Below are 21,299 nucleotides of genomic sequence, written 5' to 3' on the forward strand. Positions count from 1 at the left end.
GCTGGGCCTAGTCTGCTTCAAAAATAAAAGGCCCGTTTCCAGACTCACAGCATGGTAAGTACCAGTGGTATGATTTTTGTGTCCCTTCCTATAAAAGGGAGACCTGCCGTTTCCAGAGAGGTACTCAAAAGTGGAAATGTTTTTATTTGCAAAGTTCTAAACTTCACCTATTTTTACAAAGACACATGCAAGAAAATAACTTGAAATACACGTGTGTAATTTAAAGCAGATTAAATCCCATGTGTGTATATTTTTGGGGAGTAGGGCATCTCTATCTCTGCACTATAGTACACACGTGAAGAAGAGATAACACACTTTAACTCAAGAATTATTTTCATCATTAAACCAGCTGCAGCCTAAACAGAGGGGATAGTTTTTCAGGAATCCATCTACAATTTATAATGTCGTTTTCAAATTACGTTACTGCTAAAAATAAGTATCTTGGTCTGCAATATTTCAGGGTTGCTGTTTCAGTTACAGTTTTAAAAATCATCAAGTCTTTCATTATTCTAAATGAAAATATTTAATTACTCTTTTAGTCAAAAGGAAAGCTGGCAGAAAGAATCAGAAGATATGAAAGAGGAAAAGAAAAAGCTAGAAGAGCAAAAAGAACAGGATGCTACAAAAATAAAGGCATATTCTGTAAGTAATTTTGTTGCTTTCATTTTTCAAAAAGGTTTTAATACACAGAACAGAGGGTTTAATACAATACTGTAATTTGTTAGATGGGGAAAATGTTGCAGGGAAAAACTGCTCAATTCAAATCAAATCAGAAGGGAAGTGGTTTATTGATTTATTAGTGGAATGTAAATAACTAGCAATCAGTGAACTATACATGCAGAATCAGTATCAACAATACAAACGGTAGATCCCAATATTAAGGCACATACAAAATGTTACTGTAGACCTAAAAATCTCTAAGCACCATTCAGGAATTAATCCCAAATATTTCTCATCCCACACATCCACATCCTCCCTTTCCTATACACACACACACACACACACACATACACCCCCCCCCCCCCCCCCCGTGTGTGCTCCGGGGTGCTGTGTCCGTGTGGGGTGCTCTGGTGTGTGTCCGTGTGGGGTGCTCTGGTGTTACGTGTACCCGTGTGCCTCCCTGCAGTCTGCTAATCCGTGCGCTGGTGAGAAATCGCCCCAGGAGGTCACATACGCGCACCCGAGGTGTGGGTGCCTGCTTGTGGCACTGGGTACCTCCAGCCCATTAGCCGTAGTGCCGAGGCTCGTGGCGTGCAGCAGGGAGGGGGCACTCACATCTGCAGGGACGGTGGGGAAACTTCTGAAGCTGAACTAGGTTAAGAGTGCTGCATTATAACTCTCTCTGCCCCCGCTGTTAGAAGTTTTCATGCTTCTTTTATACTAATTTTCAAGCTGACTACTTCTTTATTTCAAATCTCTAATTTTATGGTTACTATTCAATCTCGTTGATGGCCATCTTTCTCTTTAACATTATCAGTTTTGAGCAAATGCCCCCTCAGACAGTCTCAGGTATTCTGTTCACACACACTATTTACACTCACGCTGCTCTCTTAATGGCAGTTGTTATCCAGGCTGTTTGATTGGGAGGAGGAACAGTGCAGGCACCCCCATGGAAAACACATTAATTTATACTAAGAATTAAGGTTATTACTTTGAATTACACCTTATTTATGTATACCTGTTACTGTATGTGTATCAGTGTTTCACAAAAACAGGAAACAAAATTCATCTTTCTATTTTGATTTACTTCCACCAAGACTGAATTCAATATTCTATTAAGAAAACTGAAAAATAACTTTTTAAGAAGGTGGTATTTAAAAGTTCCTGGAATTGATGCAGGCACCTAATCACAGACATAGTGCAATTTTAGATGGCTTCAGGTGTCTTTGTGCAGATACCAAAAGCTGCCAAATACGACAGAAGACATGTGGGACACACATGTCCTTTTAGAGAAGCAGACACAGGGCAAGGACATCACATGGTGTTGAACATGACTGCAGATGCCTAAGTTTGGACAGCTGAGTTCTAACCCTTTTCTTTTGCTGAGTGGTAACTGTAGTGGTATGTGGTCCTGCTTATAACCATGTTCATAACTGTAATTGATTTGCAAAATAATTGTATCCTAAGGAAATGAAGTCTAAATATATTTCCAGAAAAGTGAAATTGAAATTGTTTTGCAGATGTTTCTACTGTATATTTAAAAAAAACAAAAGAAAGATAGAGTGCCATTTTACTTAATCTGTCCAGTATCTTATTCTGCATTTCCAAAGTCCCAGGAGTAGATTGTAGCAGGATTAAGATATTTCTGGGATTATTTTTTTAAATGTCTTTAAAATATAATGGAGTTTTATGATGTTAGCAGTGCTATCAAAGTATTGCTGAGATGTTTCAAGAAATTACTGTTTCCCAATAGCTTTTGTTTCCAGAAACACATCCTATCTAAAGATAAGAAATATGTACTATTATTAAGTGTTATTTTTTGTTAGTATGTAATTTTGATTAGAATTAGGTGAACATTTTCAGATTAAATGTTTCTCTGAAATTAATTCACTGTGAATGATCAGTGAAAATGTGTTGCTTGCTCTTAAAATCTTAAGAAAAAAAAGGCTTCTCGATCACATAAGCCAAATCTTTGCCAGTTGTCACAGAACTAGATTTTTTTCATGGCTTCAGGCTTCCAGGACTCTGGAGTTTTTTTCTAGCTACTTGCTCACTTTTCTTCGTTAGTCTCATAGGAATCTGGGATTCTACAGCTTCAATTTCTACTCCCTGTCTCCATGGCAAGCTGATGTGTGCGACAGCAAAGCTAAAGCTCACATGCCTTCTGCGACTTGAGTTGCTGTAGTTCCCTCTCCCCCTGCCGCCCCTCCTCAGATTTATACATGCATGCAAACACATGTGTGTGCACACATACACACAAACATACATGTTTCCTGTGGTTACTCTACAAATACTGGTTTGGTCCTCACAGTAGGATGTTATTAGTGTTTGTTAGGAGCCATAGGGATTCTTTTTGGTTTAGGAAATTGTTCCAGTACATTTGTTTTGATTCTAGTAAAAGGGGGAAAGACTGATGACAATGAACGCATAAAATTATTTTTATTCTAAATTTTGAAAATTTCAGCACTAACTAAAATTCCAGTTAGTCAGCGAGATGTATTTAGTTTCTTTTCCTCAGAAACTAATGATTTTGAAGATTTAATTTTTTCTTTTGTTATAATAGAATATTGTATGCCCGTGCATGTGTTGAGTGTGAGTATATGTTTTATTAGCAAAAAGAAATTATTTCAGACAGTTGAACAGAATTGTTACACCTAGATTAAAAAATGTACAAGAAAGCTTGTCTACATAGCTGAGTTTTACCATATTTCTGTACAAAGTTCTTATTAAAAAAATAATTTTACAGAATTTACTTAGTGCACTTCAGCTGGATCCTGATGAAACAAAAAAAGTGCTTGCAGAAAATAATAGAAAAATAACTGTTTTACGAGTTAATGAAAGGTCACTAACAAGGCAGTATACCACTTTACTTGAAACGGAACGGCATCTTAGAAAAGAAAATGAGAAACTAAAGGGTGAAATAACACATATGGAGACTGCAGTTGTAGAGAAGATTGGAAACTTGCAACGATTCAAGGTATGGTTTATAGTAGTAATAGTACACATTTTTATTTTTACAATTTGGCAATAAAGACACTTTTTTTAAATGGAGGCAGTACTAGTTTCTTGAATGCATTACCCAAATGCTTGTTAAATGCTGTTATAAATATTGTCAAAACTTTCTTTGTATTTAAATAAGCATCATAATACGAAACCTGTCAGTTTTCCCCTTCTGAAGTTGCTTCAACAAGTTCTTTTTATTGAAAGCGTCATATGAAATCAAATCTTACTTTTTGGCCTTGCAGGTTGCTAGGGCCTGTATTAACTCATCTTTATAAAATATGTTTTTGACAGTGCCTTATGACTGAGAAGCAACTATTTATAAAATTACCCAGAGAGTTGGAATACCAGAGAAATTTTGTCAATGTGTATTGCAAGTAATTTATAAAGATGGACAGTAATTTAGTAAAATAAACCTGTATTGTGTTCTAAAGCATTATATTAAGTGGTATTCTTTTTCCGTGGAGTAATTTTTCAAAGATCTAGCAGACCTTAGTAACACATTGTGTTGATTATTTTCATAGGAAATGGCTAGCTTTAAGATTGCAGCTCTGCAAAAAGCATTGGATGGTAGCGTGCCATTGTCTGAGCTAGAACTGGCTAATAAGCAGTATAATGCATTAACTGCTAAATACAGAGATATGTTACAAAAAGATAACTTGCTCATCCAACGGACAACAAACATGGAACACATGGAGGTAATGTTTGCGTTATGTTTGAACCCTAAGGGAAAAAAAACCTCATTATACATTTGTTCTGCATTGGTTTTTGTCCTCACTTAATAGATGGAAGAGAAGTCCCAGTGCTAGAACTGCTGGTTATAACAGTTCCATAGTGGGTTGTAGAGATGTTGTAGGCAGTCTTACTCTTGCTATCAAATTTTAATTTGCTTACCTGGTATTTTCAGTAGATTAAGAAACATACACAAAGTCCCAGATTTTGTGTCAATGGGCATACACAAAAGCATTTTGTTTAATTGTTTTGGTGGGTTTGGTTGTTTGGTTTTTTTGTTTGTTTGTTTGCTGTTTAAGTTAAGCTCTGAGTATGTTCCCTCACAAAGTGTTTTTAGTTCTTTGATTACCAAAACAAGGCTGGCAGAAGGAATATTTGCTATCATCCTCAGTTTTGGAGGTCATAAGGAAAGTAGAATGAGTGTAAACACTTTCAAAGCTTTCTCTCAAAGTAAGTGCTCTTACTAATTCCTGACTTACAAGAATGAAATGTTCAGTTCCAAAAGGCAGTAAACCTTTGGAATTTTACTTCAATAAAAAAAGTAAATAACCAAAGATTGTTCACAGTGTGTTTGCAAAATGTCATAGGGACTGCAAATATGTAAACACTCCTTTGAAGTTTTATTCTCATGTAGGAGGGAGCTTCTTTTCAAGAGCTGTGAAGCTGGCTTCAAAGATGCGTTACTACCTCCCACTTTTCATTTATGTCAGAAATAATAGTCCAAGAAAGCAGTAGTTTAACCGGTAGTTAAAGCTCATGTCGTGTTCTTGTCTGTTGGGTTTCTGTGGTTGACAAGGGTTAGATACATGTGGTGGGTAAACTTACTGAACTATTAAATTTGTGTGCTTGGGAACAGGTAGGTGCATTTGTGTTAGCTAAAGAATGATTCCTTCTCTATTGTATGAAATTTTGTGTGTATGAAAATTTGCATTGTCTATTTCAGCAATTTCATAGAGCTAGAGAATCATTTATCAATAGCAAACTAAAAATGCGTTTAGAAAACTAGAAATTGAAAATTAATATGAAGTATTCAATTTGTTTTACTGGTTAATGTGGAAATTTGTGTCTCTATTTGGAGAAGTAAAAGAACATTTACAAAACTAATGTTTGGCATGATATTAGGCGCCTAAAAGAACTAAAAGAAGCATATGCTCAAATATGTATTTATGTGCAAGATGAAGTGTCCTGTGCAGGATGAAATATCCTCCAGAAGTTCTTTGCCACTGTTAATGAGGTGTTTAGTATGACAAACATAGATTTCTTATCTAATCCTAGACACTCTAGGAATCACAGTCACTGTTGATAAATATTCACAGTAATACTAGTTGACAGTGAGATACAACATAGAGAGCAAAGACTAGCATTTTCACACTTAGGAGGAAACTTAGGCTCTTCTGTTGCCATGTATGTAGATTATGGGTTGTGCGTAGGTAAAATCTGTTAATTTAAAAGATTTTATAGATACTAAACATCAAGTCTGCTACAGTTAAGTAGTTTGCTGTTACGTTGTTACTTTTTTGTCATACAGCGTGAAAATGAATCCTTGAAAGCACAGATAAATTTATTGAACAAGGAACTGGAGATTACGAAAGAGAAACTTCACACTGTAGAACAGGCTTGGGAACAGATGACTAAACTAGGCAAGTATGAAAGTTATTGCAACATTAAAAATCAAATGCTATGTCCTGTTTAAAAGTAATATTTTAAAATGTTCTAAAATTGATGTATCTTAAAACAACAACAAAAAAAGTCAAAACTATTTTGTGTCTTTCATTAACAGTCTTTATTTTTTTTGGTGAATTTTTATATTTGTTTGTTTCATTTTATTTATCTGTTTGACCAAAACCACGTTTGGTATTTTCCTCTGGAAACTGTTCCACGTTGACTTTTCTTGGGTTACTGGGTCAAGGGCTTAAAAGCTGGAACTTGTAAAGCAACATCACCTGATTTTTTTTTTTTTTTTTTTTTTTTTTTTTTAATAAGGTGCAATATGTTCTAACTTGATTGTCAGCCAAAGTATTTCATAGGTTGTCAGGAAAATGATTTCTTTTTCCTGGTGTCATGCTCTGCAACTAAGTATTTTTTCTTGATAGCTGGGGCTTCTTTGTATACAATTTACATTCCCATTATTCAAGAAGAACTCATCCACATCTATTTCTTTTACAGATCTTAAATTAAATTTCCTGAAGATTTACCAGCTGAATTAAGGATAAAGTGAAAGGCTACATTGAAAATAGCTATCAGTCTCAATAACCATGGTTGCAGATATACCCATTTATAATTGATAATAATACTTTATTCAAATTAGGTATTTCTCAAACATGTAATAAGGCAGGATAACCATGCCTCCAGTTTAAAAAAGTAATGCAGGAGGTGTTTCAATAAAGTTTATCTGACAGAGAAAAAGCAAAACTCATGTTCTGTGTCATGATGCAAATTAGTTGAATCAGCTTGTGTATTCCCTAATTTAAATATTTTTTTAATGTAGGGGATGACAATGCCATGGACAAGGCCACAAAAGCAATAACCAACACTGAGATTTTGTCCATTTCTAAGAAAATCACAATGTTGGAAATGAAGGAACTAAATGAAAGACAGAGAGCAGAACATTCGCAACGAATGTATGAACATTTACGGAATACTGTAAAGCAAATAGAAGAACGTAATTTTGAATTGGAAACAAAATTCGCTGAGGTAAATCTGTTGAGATTTAGCGACATAATTTGGTGCATCTTAAAAGTATATTTTTGAGCTTTTCAAAAAGTATTAATCTATTCTGTATCACGACTGGCAAATCAGCTTATGATACAAAATACAGCTGCCTTTAAGAGCTGCAATTTTGCATGTGCAGGACATTTGTAAAAAAATATAACTAATTAATTTGTCAGTAGTTTATTTCAAACATTAGTTAATCTCTGTAAAACATGTGGTATCTTGACAGACAGTTTGCTAATTTTTCAGCAGACTGCTAGAAAAAAGTCTGTTCTTGACCTGTTATTTCTTGTGTCTAATTCATATGATCCCTTTTCTGCTATTTTTCCCTTAATTACCAATGTTCTGAAAAATGTTAGACCTTTGCATCCCTTTTGCAAATGATAGTGTCATGATTTGGCTGGCTATGTCCTCTGTCACATGCCAAATATTATAATACAGGAACAGAAGAGAAGTCATGTGCCATTGAAGCTGATGATCCTTAGTATTCCTGTCATACCAGTCTTAATTTTCTTAGATTTTTTTTGTGCCCACTATTTGTATTTGAAGTTTGTTACATAAATTCATTATTTAACAGTAGGAGACTTTATTATAATTTCCAGTCCAAATTTATTTATAGGCAGTTGTACACATTTGTTCTTGTGCCAGTGTTGGCCTATAATTTAAACACAAGGGAAAAGAAAGAATAGTTATGTTGATGGGAACATTGATAGATTGTATTCATGCCCCCTCTTTGTGCTTTGCTAGACTTCAGCCTAGCTATTTTAGATTGCTGTTAACTGACTGTTGTTTTAGTAGTATTTGTTACACTGTTTTGATTTGGGACATGGAATAACTGAAAGTGTATAAAGCTTTTCAGCAACTGTATTGTTAAAGCCTTTTCTGATGGCATGACTTCTTTTATTTCATTAAGAAATACCTCAGGTGATGAACCCTAGGATCACATTTTCCTTTTTTGCATATATCATTATCTGTCTTGTGATATGTTTAGGTATGCTGGTCTTCCTTCATTCTGAGTTGATGAACTCCTAATGCCACAATTTCTTCGTATTAGTTCCTCTGTGCATCCCTTTTTTCCTCATTTCTGGAGCTCCAGGACATACATTTTCTGTTTTATATACTCCTGTTGTCAGTGCCTCCTAATCTGGCATCACTGCTTTTTTTTTTTTAGAGAGAGAGACAGACATATATCTAACAAGATTGTGCTACGGTAATTAATGAAAGTTTTAAGTGATACCGGTTGAAGAACTGGTAACTAGAAGAAGTCTACTAGTCATCTTCTACACTCATAAATCTACTTCAACACAATTGTTAGTTTTCCAGATAGTACTGCCTCAAATATGTGAAGTGCAGATAATAAGATACACCACGCTTTTTTTGTTTGTTTAGGAAATCAGTTATTTTATTAAGGAGTGTTATCAGATTAATCTGCCACAACTGTATTTACTAAACTAATTCCTAAGGCTTCTCTATGTTGCCTCATGCTTTCCAGATATCTATCTCTTCTTAATGCTCTTTGGTTTGAATTGAAACATTGATTACTCAGTATTTAACAATCAACTTGAAAAATCAGGCTGTTTGAAAGAATATCACTTAATTATGAAAGTTCTTTTTAGAAAGAACAAAAGAACTACACTATTGTGAGTCTTGGCACTTATAACCTGTACTTGTGTTGCCAATCCTGATATACTAGACAGTACAGAAATATATAGGTAAGCCTGTTCATTTCCTAAAGAGTTTACGGTCTTATTATTTTTTTCTTTTTTTCTTATTTTAGTTTAAGAGCAAGTTATTGTGGTAATGTTTTTAAGAAAATTCACTAATAAAAATTGTGTTTAATTTAGAATCCTGTTTTGGGCTGACCTGTGTATCTGTTCCTATGTGTATGCAGTGCTGCAAACAAAAAGACGTTTAAGCAGAGAGGAAAGGAAATTGTTTTTTGAACACAGCTGAACAGTGTTTTGTAATGACTAAAAAAGAAAAGATACTTTTGGTACTGCTTTTTCTTTGCAGGGTTGGGAGCAGTTGTGTGCTTAGGATACCATTTTGTTTGTTTCTGGTTTTGTTTTTTTTTTTTAAGCTCACCAAAATCAACCTTGAGGCACAGAAAGTCGAACAGGAATTAAGAGATGAACTGTCAAAGAGTGTAAGTAAGGCAGTAAGTGATGCAGATAGACGACAAATCATGGACCTAGAGAAGCGTGAGATGGAGCTCAAGACTGAAGTATCAAAGTAAGTGTTGAAGTAACGAATTTCGAATGCAGTGTTTTCAGAAGCACGCGAAAATGACTATAAAGAAAGTAATTTGCTTCATTTTGATTTGAACAAGGAATTAAGTGCTGGCCTGGATAGACATGGATAAGTGTGCACTTAGATACTTATTACTAGTATTTTTAAACTAATTAATTCAGGTTTATTTTGTTTCTGTGCCACAACCTCCCTTAAATTTACGAAAATCTCATAAAAAATATGGGGAAGTGATTCTTACTTTCAAAGAGTCATAGATATCAAAGATTAAATTGCAGGGGTGGTGCCATTTACTTACAAGGGATTAACTTTGTATGCATAAATTGAAAAACTGATATTTTTAGATATGTTGATATGGTCATTTGTCTTTGAGTAAATAATGTAATCCTGTTCTACTCCTAAACCAGCAAAGTCTGTGGGGATGTTTGCAGTGATTTTTGACACTGAAAATGAGTGATTAGACTTGGGGAAGCAGAGAAAGGAATTGAGAATGAAACTGTTTGAGCATTTATGTCCTGAAGTGGGAGAGAAATAGAGGAGAGATGCTTAGTTCAGGTAAAAAACATGGCATTGTTTTCCTGGAATAGGTTAACTGCTAGCAAACTTCTGTATAACTTACAGGAAAACGTCCTGTGAAAAAGTTGAGAGGCAATATAGAAGAATTTTCGTAACAAGGACTCTGAGTAGTAAAGTATGGTGAAAAGAACAAAGTCTTCAAATGTTTTGATATGAGGAAACATACTAAGCATCTTTTCTTAGCATCTTCTATGTAGAAAACTTAATAGGTTATTCAGTGGTTTCAAGTGACACAATACTTGTTTTCCCTGCAAGGTTAAGAGAACTGTCTGATGTAGCAAGAATGCAAGTTGAAGCTCTGGAGGCACGCCAGCAATACAGAGATAAAGAAGTGGAATCTCTTAGAATGCAAATTTTAGACTATCAGGTAAAATTCAACCTTTATTAACACTGCAGTTTGGATTTTTCTCCCTGGAGTGAGAAGAAATGAAGTAATTTTACAGTGAATTAGGAAACTGCAAAAGCATTTCAGAAGGCAGTTGCCTTGTAGTGGCCATACCCTTTCAAGAGTTCTCTATTACATTAAGTATTCCCTTCTCCATTTTTTCCATTTCTAGCTGTACAGCTATTACAGATCCTGAGCTTTTTTCCATGTTATTTAGGTAATATTTATTCCTATATGATTAATAGCTCATGGTCAATATTTAAATATAATATCAGGAAAGTGTGATCGTTTTTTATAAGACAAGCAATGACTTGTAAATCTTGAAGACTTGCAGTAGACTTATTAAATTGCTTTGTTATTAGCTGAAAGAATTCCTTGGGATTTGTTTTCATGTTCTAGAATGGTTTGAGTCTCTAAACACAACACTTGTGTCAGCTTTTATGTTACCATATTTTCTAAGTTCGGGTATACATTTCTTCCTCATCTCCTCTGCTTTGGAAAGATACAATTTTTAAGATCAGTATCTGAAAAGGTGCATTTCTAAAATCTGGCTGTAGAAACAATAGTGGAAAAATAAAAAGCTGGTTTTAGAGGCTAATTCTTGCTCTGATCTATGGAATAAAATACATGCAATATATAAAATACAAAAAAAATACTAACTTGTTTATATTTACATATAAACTCCATTGACATATTCAAAATGAAAAATAAATTTGTTCTGTAAATTTTGTTCTTAGGCACAGTCAGATGAAAAAGCAGTTATTGCAAAACTGCATCAACATATCATAGCCCTTCAAGGTAGTGAATCTGTTGCTATAGGCAAATTGGAGACGCTTAAATTGAAACTACAGAAGGTGGAGATCCATAATCTACGTTTAGAACAGAAGCTTGATGAGAGAGAGCAAGCCTTATATTTTGCCCGACTGGAAGGAAGAAATAGAGCCAAACATCTACAACAGACAGTTCAGTCTTTGCGGCGACAGTTTAGTGGTGCTCTGCCTTTAGCACAGCAAGAAAAATTCTCTAAAACAATGATTCAGCTACAGAATGACAAACTGAAGATCCTGGAAGAAGTTCAGCATGCCCAGCAGGAGCGTCGAAATGCAGAAAACAGAGCATTAGAGATGGAGTTAAAACTGAAAAGTTTAGAAGAATTAATAAGTGCATTGAAGGATACAAGAGGAGCTCAAAAGGTTTGCTGTTTTACAACTTTGAATAGCTTTGTTCATCTGATCTGCATTTAAATTACATTTCAGATCAGCTTGTTCCCTAAACGTCTGTTTTAATGTAGAACTTAATGATTTCAAAGTACACTTTATTAGAATATGACAGCTACCATTTTTTGTTTTCCTATTTTAAAAAAGTAATACATCATTAGTTATTTGCCCTGTAAAAGTCAGCGCCATCAGATTTATGAATTTTCTTTTGTGGCCAATTAAGTGTCATAGGAAGTAGAGGCTATCTATGAATTCAGTTATATTAAATTGAAGTAAATTATGAATTGAATTAAATAACAAATGAAATTAAATTAAACACAGAGTAGCATTCTGAAGTTCTGTTTCATGAGCTTGCATTGAAATCTTTACTACAAATCCATGTCCTTTTAAATAAATCCAGGGGCAATAATTTAGGCAGCATGGTCAGACGTTATTGTACGCATGTAATTCTACTCAATCATATTTTGCTGGTGTAAACAATGATGCCTTGAAATTTGAATAGTTTTCTCACTTCTCTTCCAGATCACTCTGTATTTTATAATATGTTTATATTTGTCATAACTAAAGATGTCTGCATGTAAGCGACAGTTGTAGCGCTCTTGGCATGTTTTAGTTTTAAGCCAGTTTTCAAATATTTTTCTAGAGCATTTTGACATAAATATGTCTGTTAGTACATGTGCATTTTTTAACACATACAGGTTTTAATGTTTTTGAAAATCTTTTGCTGTTTTAGAAAAGTCAACCAAACTTCTTGCATGCTTTTTTTTGTTCAGTCTGGACAGAGGCATAGGGTATAACTTAGTTAGGTCATTTGAAAATTATTTGCAATGCACTTGTCAGCATAGGGGAAACCTGTTGCCTCTCAACTTGTCTGCTGCACTTTTCAGTCATTCCGCTTGCAGTTTCATACTCTTGCCATGCCTCCTCACTCAAGAGAAGTGAAGAAGCTTAAAAAGGCAGAACGTTTTTCTTCCTGTTGGTTTGATAAGTGCCATACTGCCTCAAAGAGTGTAGCTGCATCTATTTGACCTGTGGGCTTGGTAAATTACAATACTGTGTGTCATTCATTATTAGGTAATTGAATGGCATATGAAGATGGAGGAACTCCATCTACAGGAACTTAAACTCAATCGAGAGATAGTCAAGCAAAAGGAAGAGGTGAAGTATTTGCATAATATAATTTCTGAATATGAACGTACAATCAATAATCTGGAAGAAGAAATTGTCCAGCAGAACAAGGTATGTATTTCCTGCATGCTGTTGGAAAAACAGTCTATTCCATGTTTCACTAGGTGATTTTTTAAAAAGGAAGAGTCTTCCTAGTAAGGGCTTTAACATAGATGTTTGTATCTTGGTTCCATAATTCTTTTTAATAGCACATTTGAGTATTTTACATTTTGGTATCTCTTTTTTTCTGTTATAAAATTGTGGGTTTTGGTTACAAAATTCCCATTGCCTTCAATAAATAAAATACCTTTATCAAACATTTGTTACAGTTCCATGAAGAAAGGCAAATGGCTTGGGACCAGAGGGAAGTAGAACTGCAGCGCCAATTAGACCTGTATGATCATCAACAAAATGAAATACTTAGTACAGCTGTAAAGGTACATGCACTGAATTAACTAAAAATAGACTTATAAGAACATTTTTCAGAGCTGTCAGATTACATGAATATGAATCTTTCTGTGCAGTTAGAAAAGGCTACAGGATCAGTTCCAGACCCTAGCTTGCCACTCCCACAACAACTTGAGTTGGCTTTGAGAAAGATTCAGGAGCATATTCGAACAATCCTGGAAACTAGGGCAACCTGCAAATCACTGGAGGAGGTAATTAAATGTATAAATTATCGTATAAAGGGACAAAGTTTGTATTTCTATGCCCTTTAATTTTTATATATAATGTCGAATCCCTTATAAGTATTTAACACAGAGAAAATGTAAATAATATAATCACACTGTGACTAAAATGAAATATTTTTTCCATTGCAACAAATTTTTAGGGAAAATATTTGAATATTTTAGATTGTTCGTTTAGTAGGGTAAGATGCTCTTGCTGTACAAAATTCAGTTGACTGTAGCTAGTTAAATTTACCAAGTGTTACATTAAATTTAACAAGTAGCACAGCAAAATCCTTTTATCTTGGGTTGCTAAATTGAAAATCTGTTACAGAAGATAATTTGTGGTTCTTAAGAAATTTGAAAAACACCAGCTTCTTAATTTGGTAGCACAAAATGAGTTGCATAAGAGTCTTGTGCCAAGCAAATAATACATAAAGACATGGTAATGATATTCTGGGACTTTTTTCATGTAATAGTAATCCCATACAGCCAGAACCGAGTGCAAAACTTTTTGTGTTTACAAGTCTGTTAAGACAAATCTTTCTGGTACATTTTTAAAAAGTAAGATCTTTTTGCGGTGTTTGAATTCTGGAAATGCAACAACTGCCTTTCATTGCAGAAATTAAAAGAAAAGGAAACTGCTCTGTGGAAAGCTGAACAAAATGTTTTATCAAGAGACAAAGTTATAAATGAACTAAGACTTCAATTACCTGCAACATCAGAAAGAGAGAAGATAATGGCTGAATTAGGCAAACAAGAAGATGATCCAGAGTACCATCATGCCATAAAAATTGCTCATCAAACCATTGCAAATATGCAAGCAAGATTAAATCAAAAGGAGGAAGTGTTAAAAAAATACCAACGTTTCCTTGCTAAAGCAAGAGAGGTAGTTAAACTTTTTGTACAAAATTTCTTCTACTTTTAAGTTGTTTTAGTGATTCTTTGTTTCTCTCATTGCTAGTGAAATCTTAAGAAGTTTCTGACCTCAGAGGTAACAGAACAGAGATGATTAGTAATTTTTTATGTAGAAAGTTCATGTAGAATTTTTTAACTTCTTAAAATAGGAGACTTGCTCAGTCAAGAGGTTATGTATATGATGTCTGTCTAGGAATTAAATTAGTGTGACAGGAAGAAAATTAAGATTCTGCTGTGATAAGTGGTCTCAGTATATTGTATATTTATGTGGGATATTCCAGTACTTGCAACAATGATCTCTGGACTGCATCTTGCAGTGAATTTGGAAGGTACAGGAAAGACATGTTAAGGCATATTTTAAATTAAAGCATATTTTAAAGCATAAACAGTGTATCTAAGCATACTTCATATTCTTTATACCCTTAAAGCATATTTTAAAGCATAAACCTTGTGCCTAAGAAGTACTTCAAGAATAAACATGCATCAGTTTTGGTGTGTTTGTGTCAGGAGCATATTTCTGAAGCAGACTTCCTGTCATCTTAGCTTAGTGTGCTGTGCTTAACACGCATAGCTGTTTCTTCTGGGAGAAATGAAGTGTTTTGGTTTGGAACTAAACCAGAAGATACAGTCTAAAAATGAGCCTACTGTGCTCTGTCTGCTAGCAGACATTCAATCTACAGGATCACACTGTAATCTAAAGTAAATAGACCTGAAAAGTACATAGTACGGATATCACTATCCATATGGATATTCATAGTTGGTGGGAACCAGCACCAACTGTTTTGCTCTCCAGTTCCTGTCCTGTTGTGCCATACTGCTTGCTACATAGCTTAAAACTGCAACGGTAGGGTTTTTTCCAATAGTGTTAAAAAGGGGGGGAAAAAAATTATTGATTAAAGCAAGAAGAAAAGAATTTTAAAAACTGCCAGAATTAGAGGAAAATTTGGGGACCAATACTGAGCAATGAGTGAGCAATCAACATGAAGGTACTGTAGTTTCATGACTTTCTGGAATAGTGTGCATCAGTAGAGTTGTATTTTTATTTTGAACTAACAGGAACAAGAGGAAATAGCAAAGAAGCATGAGGAGGACCTTAGAGTTCTACACCAGAAGTTAAATTTGCATAGTGACAATTCTCTTAATAAATTCAAACAGACTGCTTTGGTGAGTTATATGTATTTGTGGGATTAGTGAAGTTGTTCCCAAATTTTTAAAATTGTTGCTCAAAAGAACAGTTCTGCAGTCAAAAGTCAGTAAGAAATGATGGTGGGAAAAATAAATGGGTGGTTGATGCAGAATTACTGTATTATTCTTGAGAGAATTTGCAAGAGATGGATTAGAGTCAAGTGTAAAAAACCAAAGTTACCACCTCCGTATATACGAGTATTTTTCATATCTTCCTCATTTATGGAGACTTCTAGGAGAGGTATATTTTGTTTTCTGTTCTTTTCATTGAATCTGTGGTTATGTTAAACTAATCAATTTCAATACAAATTTTCTCTTGACACTTTATGATGAGGTGAAAGCTGTATTTAACTAGTTATTCTGTAGATCATTAGATGCACAAAGCTCTTTCAAACCAGTGTGACTGCTTTCTCTGCAGACTGAGATTCACATCTCAGTAAATAAACATTAGATATTAATGTTTGGTTATATTCAGGATTGAGTTTAAAATGCATCAATAATGTTTACCTTTGATTTAAAGCTTAAAATGTTCATCACATGATTTGTTCTGTTTTACAGGAGTTAATGAAAAAGACTTCTTTATCACTTTCCAACAACAAACATTTTCTCCGCTTAGTTGAAATGGAGCAAACTGTAGCAGAACAGGATAATTCTCTTGCTTCACTTGTGGGAAAATTAAAGAAAACATCATCTGATTTGGAAAAACAGAAACAAATTACTGTAATGAAAATCAAAGAGTTTGAGACTATCAGAGCCCAGTAAGTTTTTAGATTGTTAACATAAATCACAATTGGATTGGATCAAGTCAATTATGTATTGCTGCTACAGGACTGGTCTATCGAATTGAACATGTTTTTGCTTAATTTAAGATTTGGCTGAAAACACTAACTCAAAAGAGTTACTATGGTTGGTAATTGTAAATTATTTTTAATCTGTAGCACTTTTGGGGGGCTAATATTGAAAAAATGTGGCTTGGAAAAATGCCTTTCAGTTGTTAGCTTTGTGCCATTCAGTGGAAAAGAAAGTATTCAAGGAGTCTTGGTATGAGAGTTGTCTTTAAACTACTGTGCTACTTGCTGGTTTGTGTTTTGGTTTTTTTTATCCCCTGCTACATCCATTTGGGCTTGCTGCCTAACAAGTTTAAACTCACAAAAATTTAACCCCTATTTAAAAGGAGAAAAGTATGATGCTTTCTTTACCTCTGAGGGCCAGGAGTTAGAATGAACAATGCTCTAATCTCCTTTTGCTGATCTTCTTGAGTAATTTTCTTATTCAGTGGAGGCTCCCTTTGTTGAGTCAGTCTTTTTTTGCTGTTTCCAAATCTATGCGTCATTTGCTTTAACAATAATAAAAAATATAACATCGTGCCCTTTGTTATTTATTTGGAGTTTGCTAACTTGGTTATTGCAGTGTACCCTATTAATGGTTATTTTTTATTAGGCTTCAGGAAAAGCATACAGTTGATGTGGAACAACTAAAAGATGAAGCAAATGAATTGAGGAACGTGTTATGTCAGATGGAAAAGGAATTAGCAAATGTAAAAGCTGAACTAGAGGTCCAGAAAGAAGCAAATGATAGAGCACCCACAGCAACACTGAAAAACCTGGTGGAACAGCTGAAGAGCCAGTTAGCCATAAAAGAGAAGCAGCAGAAAGTTAGTCAACAAAAATTTATCCCTATGTCACATAAAGGTTTAATGTTGCTTAATGCTTAAGAATTCTACGTACAATACAGCAGGAGGTAGAATATAATTGCATAATATAATATAGTAAAATATAATTGCCTTTTCTTGTTTTGTAATGTTCATATTAGCAGCTTCTTCACTTAAAAGAACTTGAATTTATTATTTTTAGGCTTTGAGCACAGCACTTCTGGAACTCCGAGCAGAAATGACTGCTAATGCTGAACAGCAGATTATTTCTGCTGCGTCACAAAAAGAGGCATATATGAATGTCCAGGAGATTGTTGACAGGCAAACAAAGGGGCTTACGGTGAGTGCTAAGTAATATCATTGTATTGCATTGTTGTATTGTTGATAATCCTGACTTTGGGGGCTTGCTGGTTTGTTTGTTTGTTTGTTTGTTTTCTTCTAGACACAGATAGAGGAATTAAATAATCAGATTACAAAACTTACAGATAACCTCAAAATAAGTAAAACCAGGGAAAGTTCTTTGTCTGATGAAAGGGATGAGTTGAACCAAGAACTTCAGCGGAAACAAAAAGCATTTGCTAAAATGTTGAGAGAACAAAATGAAATGGAAAAAGAAAATGAAGAACTGAAGAAACGGATTAGGAGGCTAAGCAGTAGCATTCAGGTAGAAGTGATTTTTAAAAATATGTTTGATCTTGGTCAAGCTTCTGCATAGATGTGCTGGTTTGGAGGGGAAAGATGAAGTACTTTTGGCAGGCATTGAGACTTATACTCGATTTTAAAATTTATTTTTGCTCATCAGCCGGGTTACATGTGAGCTATTAGCTTTTGCTGTTGGCAGCATGCCTCAAATAAAAGGAAGAGACTGAAAAATACTTGCTCCTTGAACTATGTTTGAAAGAGTTGGAGGAGTTGAATTACCACTTTCAAGGCTTCTTTGAAAAATGGAATTTTGTGGTCTTTCTGGCTGTCCTTATTTCCCCTTTCAGAAGAAAAGTAAAGGATTTACAGTAGAATCGTCTAATTTATTTTTTTTAATTCAGCTACTCGCTGCTGTTTATTCAGTTTAGAATGCAAAGTTACATTCCAATACTTTTAATTTAAAGATAATTTTTAAAAGATCATTTAGGTTGTAAACTAATTCTACCACTTGGAATTAAAGTCCTTATTTTTTGAGTGGAGAAAAATACTTAGGTAGTGGTCATTAAACTTTAAGTTTGTAAAAGTTTGTAGTTTTTCAGAGCAAAGCTGATGAACAAAATATGATAGATGCACTTCAGAAAAAAATTAAAAAGCTGGAAAGTGAGCTTGAGAAGAAGTGTGAAGAAATGGAAAAAAAAGGTGTAAAAGAAGACAAGGTAGGTGATACATAAGATTGTGGCTTTGAAAGACATCATCAGCCTAGGTCTAGGCAGTTTAACTCTCCCTATTGCCTTTAAAAAACCCAACCAACAAACCAAACTTGATCAGAAGAAAAGCAGTTTCATGAGTGTAACCTCTTCGTGTTTCCCATGCTCTTTATTAGTGCTCTTGTTGCTTAGTACTGGTATATTAATGTTTCCCTGCCCTTTTTGTAGAATTAAAGATCCATTACAAATCTTAGAAAACTAAGATTTTATAGGTAGCAGTGAAATTGATTACGTAAGTGCTGTCAAATGTGCATTTGCAAAATCAATGCAATGATAAAAACATGAAGTACTTAGGAGCAAAAGTGTGAATCTTAGAAGGGATCATGTCTGTGTAAGTGATTATTCTTTGCAGTAGTGATCTCCGCATACGAGAGGTTCTGATTGATTGGAGATGTGTTCATTTTACCAGCTGTTTTGTTTGGTTTTTTGCTTGTTATTTTACTACTTCAGTAACTAATTAGCGGCTTGTCAAAGTAATCATAAAATATGCTGGAATATTATAGCATGCTTGTATAATGACATTCAGACTATGGTATTAAATACTATTCTAGGACTGTTGTTTAGTGTCTAGAGATATTTTTCTCAAACTTGGCATGTTTCTTCCTTTTTCCAAGATTTTGCTTTCTGTCTGTCCCTTAGTAGCAGTAACTGTTCAGAATGAAGACAGAAAATAAAGTACAGGGGCTAACTGGCAAAGAGAGAAGTCCAATTAAAAAGAACAGAAATTGCTTACAGGAATGTTGACTGTGATTTTTCAGTAGCCATTTGTGATCACATAAGTAGAGGTTTTAACTGATGTATAATTTATAGTTACTGAATTGTAACTTTTAAGTAAAAATGACCAATTTTACAGCTGTGCAGCAGGGACATATAGACTCCTGGTGAGCTGCAGAAGACAGATCTGCTGTAAATTGGCATAGAAAAACACTTCTGTTTCTTTAATCTGTCTTCTTTACTAACATGTAATTCAAAGTAAAAGGGTATATTGCACTAGCACCTCTAATTTCATAAAATGTGTCACTCCTTTTTTTGTAAAATAAGTATTAAAAGCTAAGGAAGAATTTGGGAATAGCATTAAACTGCATCAGCTTTATACACCAGTCACTACAGTATACTTAAGGTATCCAGCTGGGCCTGCTATTTACCTTATCTACCATAGGTAGATAATATATGCCTGCTGTGGCTTCATGTTTTAAATTGATAAATGAAGAATATATCATTCTTGGTTTTCTAACGTGTTTGCTTATTTTGCTTTAAGAAAAAAATTCAGAAAGAAATACATAATTTGTTTATGTGCTTCACAGACCTCCAAAGAGGAAATAATTAGATGGGAAGAAGGTAAAAAATGGCAAATCAGAATGGAAGGATTGCGGAACAAACTAAGGGAAAAGGAAAAAGAAGCAGATGCTGTAGCCAAACAGCTGAATACATTGAAGGAAATTTATACCAAGTGAGTTGGTTTTAACAGATTCTGCTACAAAATGATGACATAAGGGAAATCCAAATATGTTTGCTACGTAATAATTATAAGAGTTTGTTATGTTTATAAGACTGATGTCTAGAATTTGATATTGGTATTGAGATTAAAAAAGATTAGTTAATTTTCAAGTAGCAGGCTACTCCTCTAGTATCCTTTCCCCTGTAGAAGCCTTTAGTAGAAGAAACTGTCTTTGAATAAAACTAATTAAAGTCCTTTATTATGCTTCTTGCATATAGCGTTCTGTTATTCCCATGAAACAAATAACAGCTTTATGAAGACAGGCTGTTTCTCACCTCTGTATAATTTAATCAGATTACTAGGATTGGATACAGTGCTACTGTTACATGGAGTGCTACTGCAGTACTGGCACTTCTAGGATTATGAGATGGAAGCCCTTTAAAAAAAACACCTGCGCAAACCCTCTGCAAATGTTACATTTACTTCAGTACAGTAATGGCAGGGTTTTACTGATAAAAGGTGCAGAAAAGAAAGGAAACTGTGATGGTGATTGTAGCTGTCCTTAGATTGTGGTTTGAAACTGCTTCAAAATGGCATTTAGTCTTAGCAAGTCTTGCATGAATTTCACATAAAAAGCAGGCAAGACCAGCAAGGTTTTTATGACATGCATAATACTGATTTAACGTTCATTGTTTTTTCCAGGTTTGGTTTTTGGTTTTTTTGTGGGCTTTGGGGTTTTTGTGGTAAAGCTGTACTGTCTATAAGGTAACCTTATTAAACAGAAAAGGGGTTGTGGTTCAGTGAGCAAATAAATTGCAATTGTGGATTCTTTAAGACAGAAAGTGTTTTCTCCTAAAGAAAGCAAGTTAGCAAATAAAGTTTTAAATGTAAATTTACTGGATGTTACAGGACTGAAAAAGAGAAAATTGCTTTACATAAGAAACTGAAAACTACTGGTGTCACTGTTGACCGTGTTGTTGGAGTAAAAGCCTCAGAGACTGAAAAAGAACTGGAAGAACTAAGAAAACGGAATCTAGATTTAGAAAACGAAGTTGCTCACATGAGGTGAGAGGCATTTTAAAAGAATCTATAAAAACTAAAAGATCTAAATGAGAAAAAAATCTGTGGAAAGAGATAGAAAGTCTCTATTAGAGCAACTGATTCAATAAGGAAAAAAACAGATGGGAATTTCAAAAATCCTTCTTTAAGTCTGTGATGAGCAAACTTAAAGCTACTTGGGAGCAATTGTGCATGTTCAGAGAATATGCAGCATTGGTTCATTATTCTAAAAAGCTAAGTAACATGAAAAACATCTGGCTCCTATTGTGTAAAAT

The 21,299-nt window shown here is 34.3% G+C and overlaps 1 protein-coding gene across 10 annotated transcripts in view; it reads left to right on the plus strand.

Annotated features, from left to right (window-relative positions):
• Nucleotides 1-21,299, plus strand: part of CEP290 (centrosomal protein 290) — a 56,307-nt gene that overhangs the window by 21,472 nt on the left and 13,536 nt on the right. For all 10 annotated transcript variants that reach the window (XR_003921635.1, XM_030002763.1, XM_030002767.1 and 7 more), the window contains 20 exons: nucleotides 540-642; nucleotides 3,407-3,637; nucleotides 4,185-4,358; nucleotides 5,921-6,032; nucleotides 6,881-7,086; nucleotides 9,185-9,336; nucleotides 10,183-10,294; nucleotides 11,050-11,505; nucleotides 12,604-12,768; nucleotides 13,026-13,133; nucleotides 13,221-13,355; nucleotides 13,987-14,253; nucleotides 15,339-15,446; nucleotides 16,026-16,225; nucleotides 16,908-17,121; nucleotides 17,321-17,458; nucleotides 17,561-17,782; nucleotides 18,360-18,476; nucleotides 19,832-19,977; nucleotides 20,875-21,030. Coding sequence is in view for 9 of the 10 variants with exons in the window: in XM_030002763.1 (XP_029858623.1) it covers nucleotides 540-642; nucleotides 3,407-3,637; nucleotides 4,185-4,358; nucleotides 5,921-6,032; nucleotides 6,881-7,086; nucleotides 9,185-9,336; nucleotides 10,183-10,294; nucleotides 11,050-11,505; nucleotides 12,604-12,768; nucleotides 13,026-13,133; nucleotides 13,221-13,355; nucleotides 13,987-14,253; nucleotides 15,339-15,446; nucleotides 16,026-16,225; nucleotides 16,908-17,121; nucleotides 17,321-17,458; nucleotides 17,561-17,782; nucleotides 18,360-18,476; nucleotides 19,832-19,977; nucleotides 20,875-21,030 (3,522 nt within the window). In the remaining variant the exon portion in view is untranslated. The remainder of the gene's footprint in view (nucleotides 1-539; nucleotides 643-3,406; nucleotides 3,638-4,184; nucleotides 4,359-5,920; nucleotides 6,033-6,880; nucleotides 7,087-9,184; nucleotides 9,337-10,182; nucleotides 10,295-11,049; nucleotides 11,506-12,603; nucleotides 12,769-13,025; nucleotides 13,134-13,220; nucleotides 13,356-13,986; nucleotides 14,254-15,338; nucleotides 15,447-16,025; nucleotides 16,226-16,907; nucleotides 17,122-17,320; nucleotides 17,459-17,560; nucleotides 17,783-18,359; nucleotides 18,477-19,831; nucleotides 19,978-20,874; nucleotides 21,031-21,299) is intronic.

The sequence above is a fragment of the Aquila chrysaetos genome, chromosome 26, assembly GCF_900496995.4.
Source record: "Aquila chrysaetos chrysaetos chromosome 26, bAquChr1.4, whole genome shotgun sequence".
Classification (NCBI taxonomy): Eukaryota; Metazoa; Chordata; class Aves; order Accipitriformes; family Accipitridae; genus Aquila; species Aquila chrysaetos.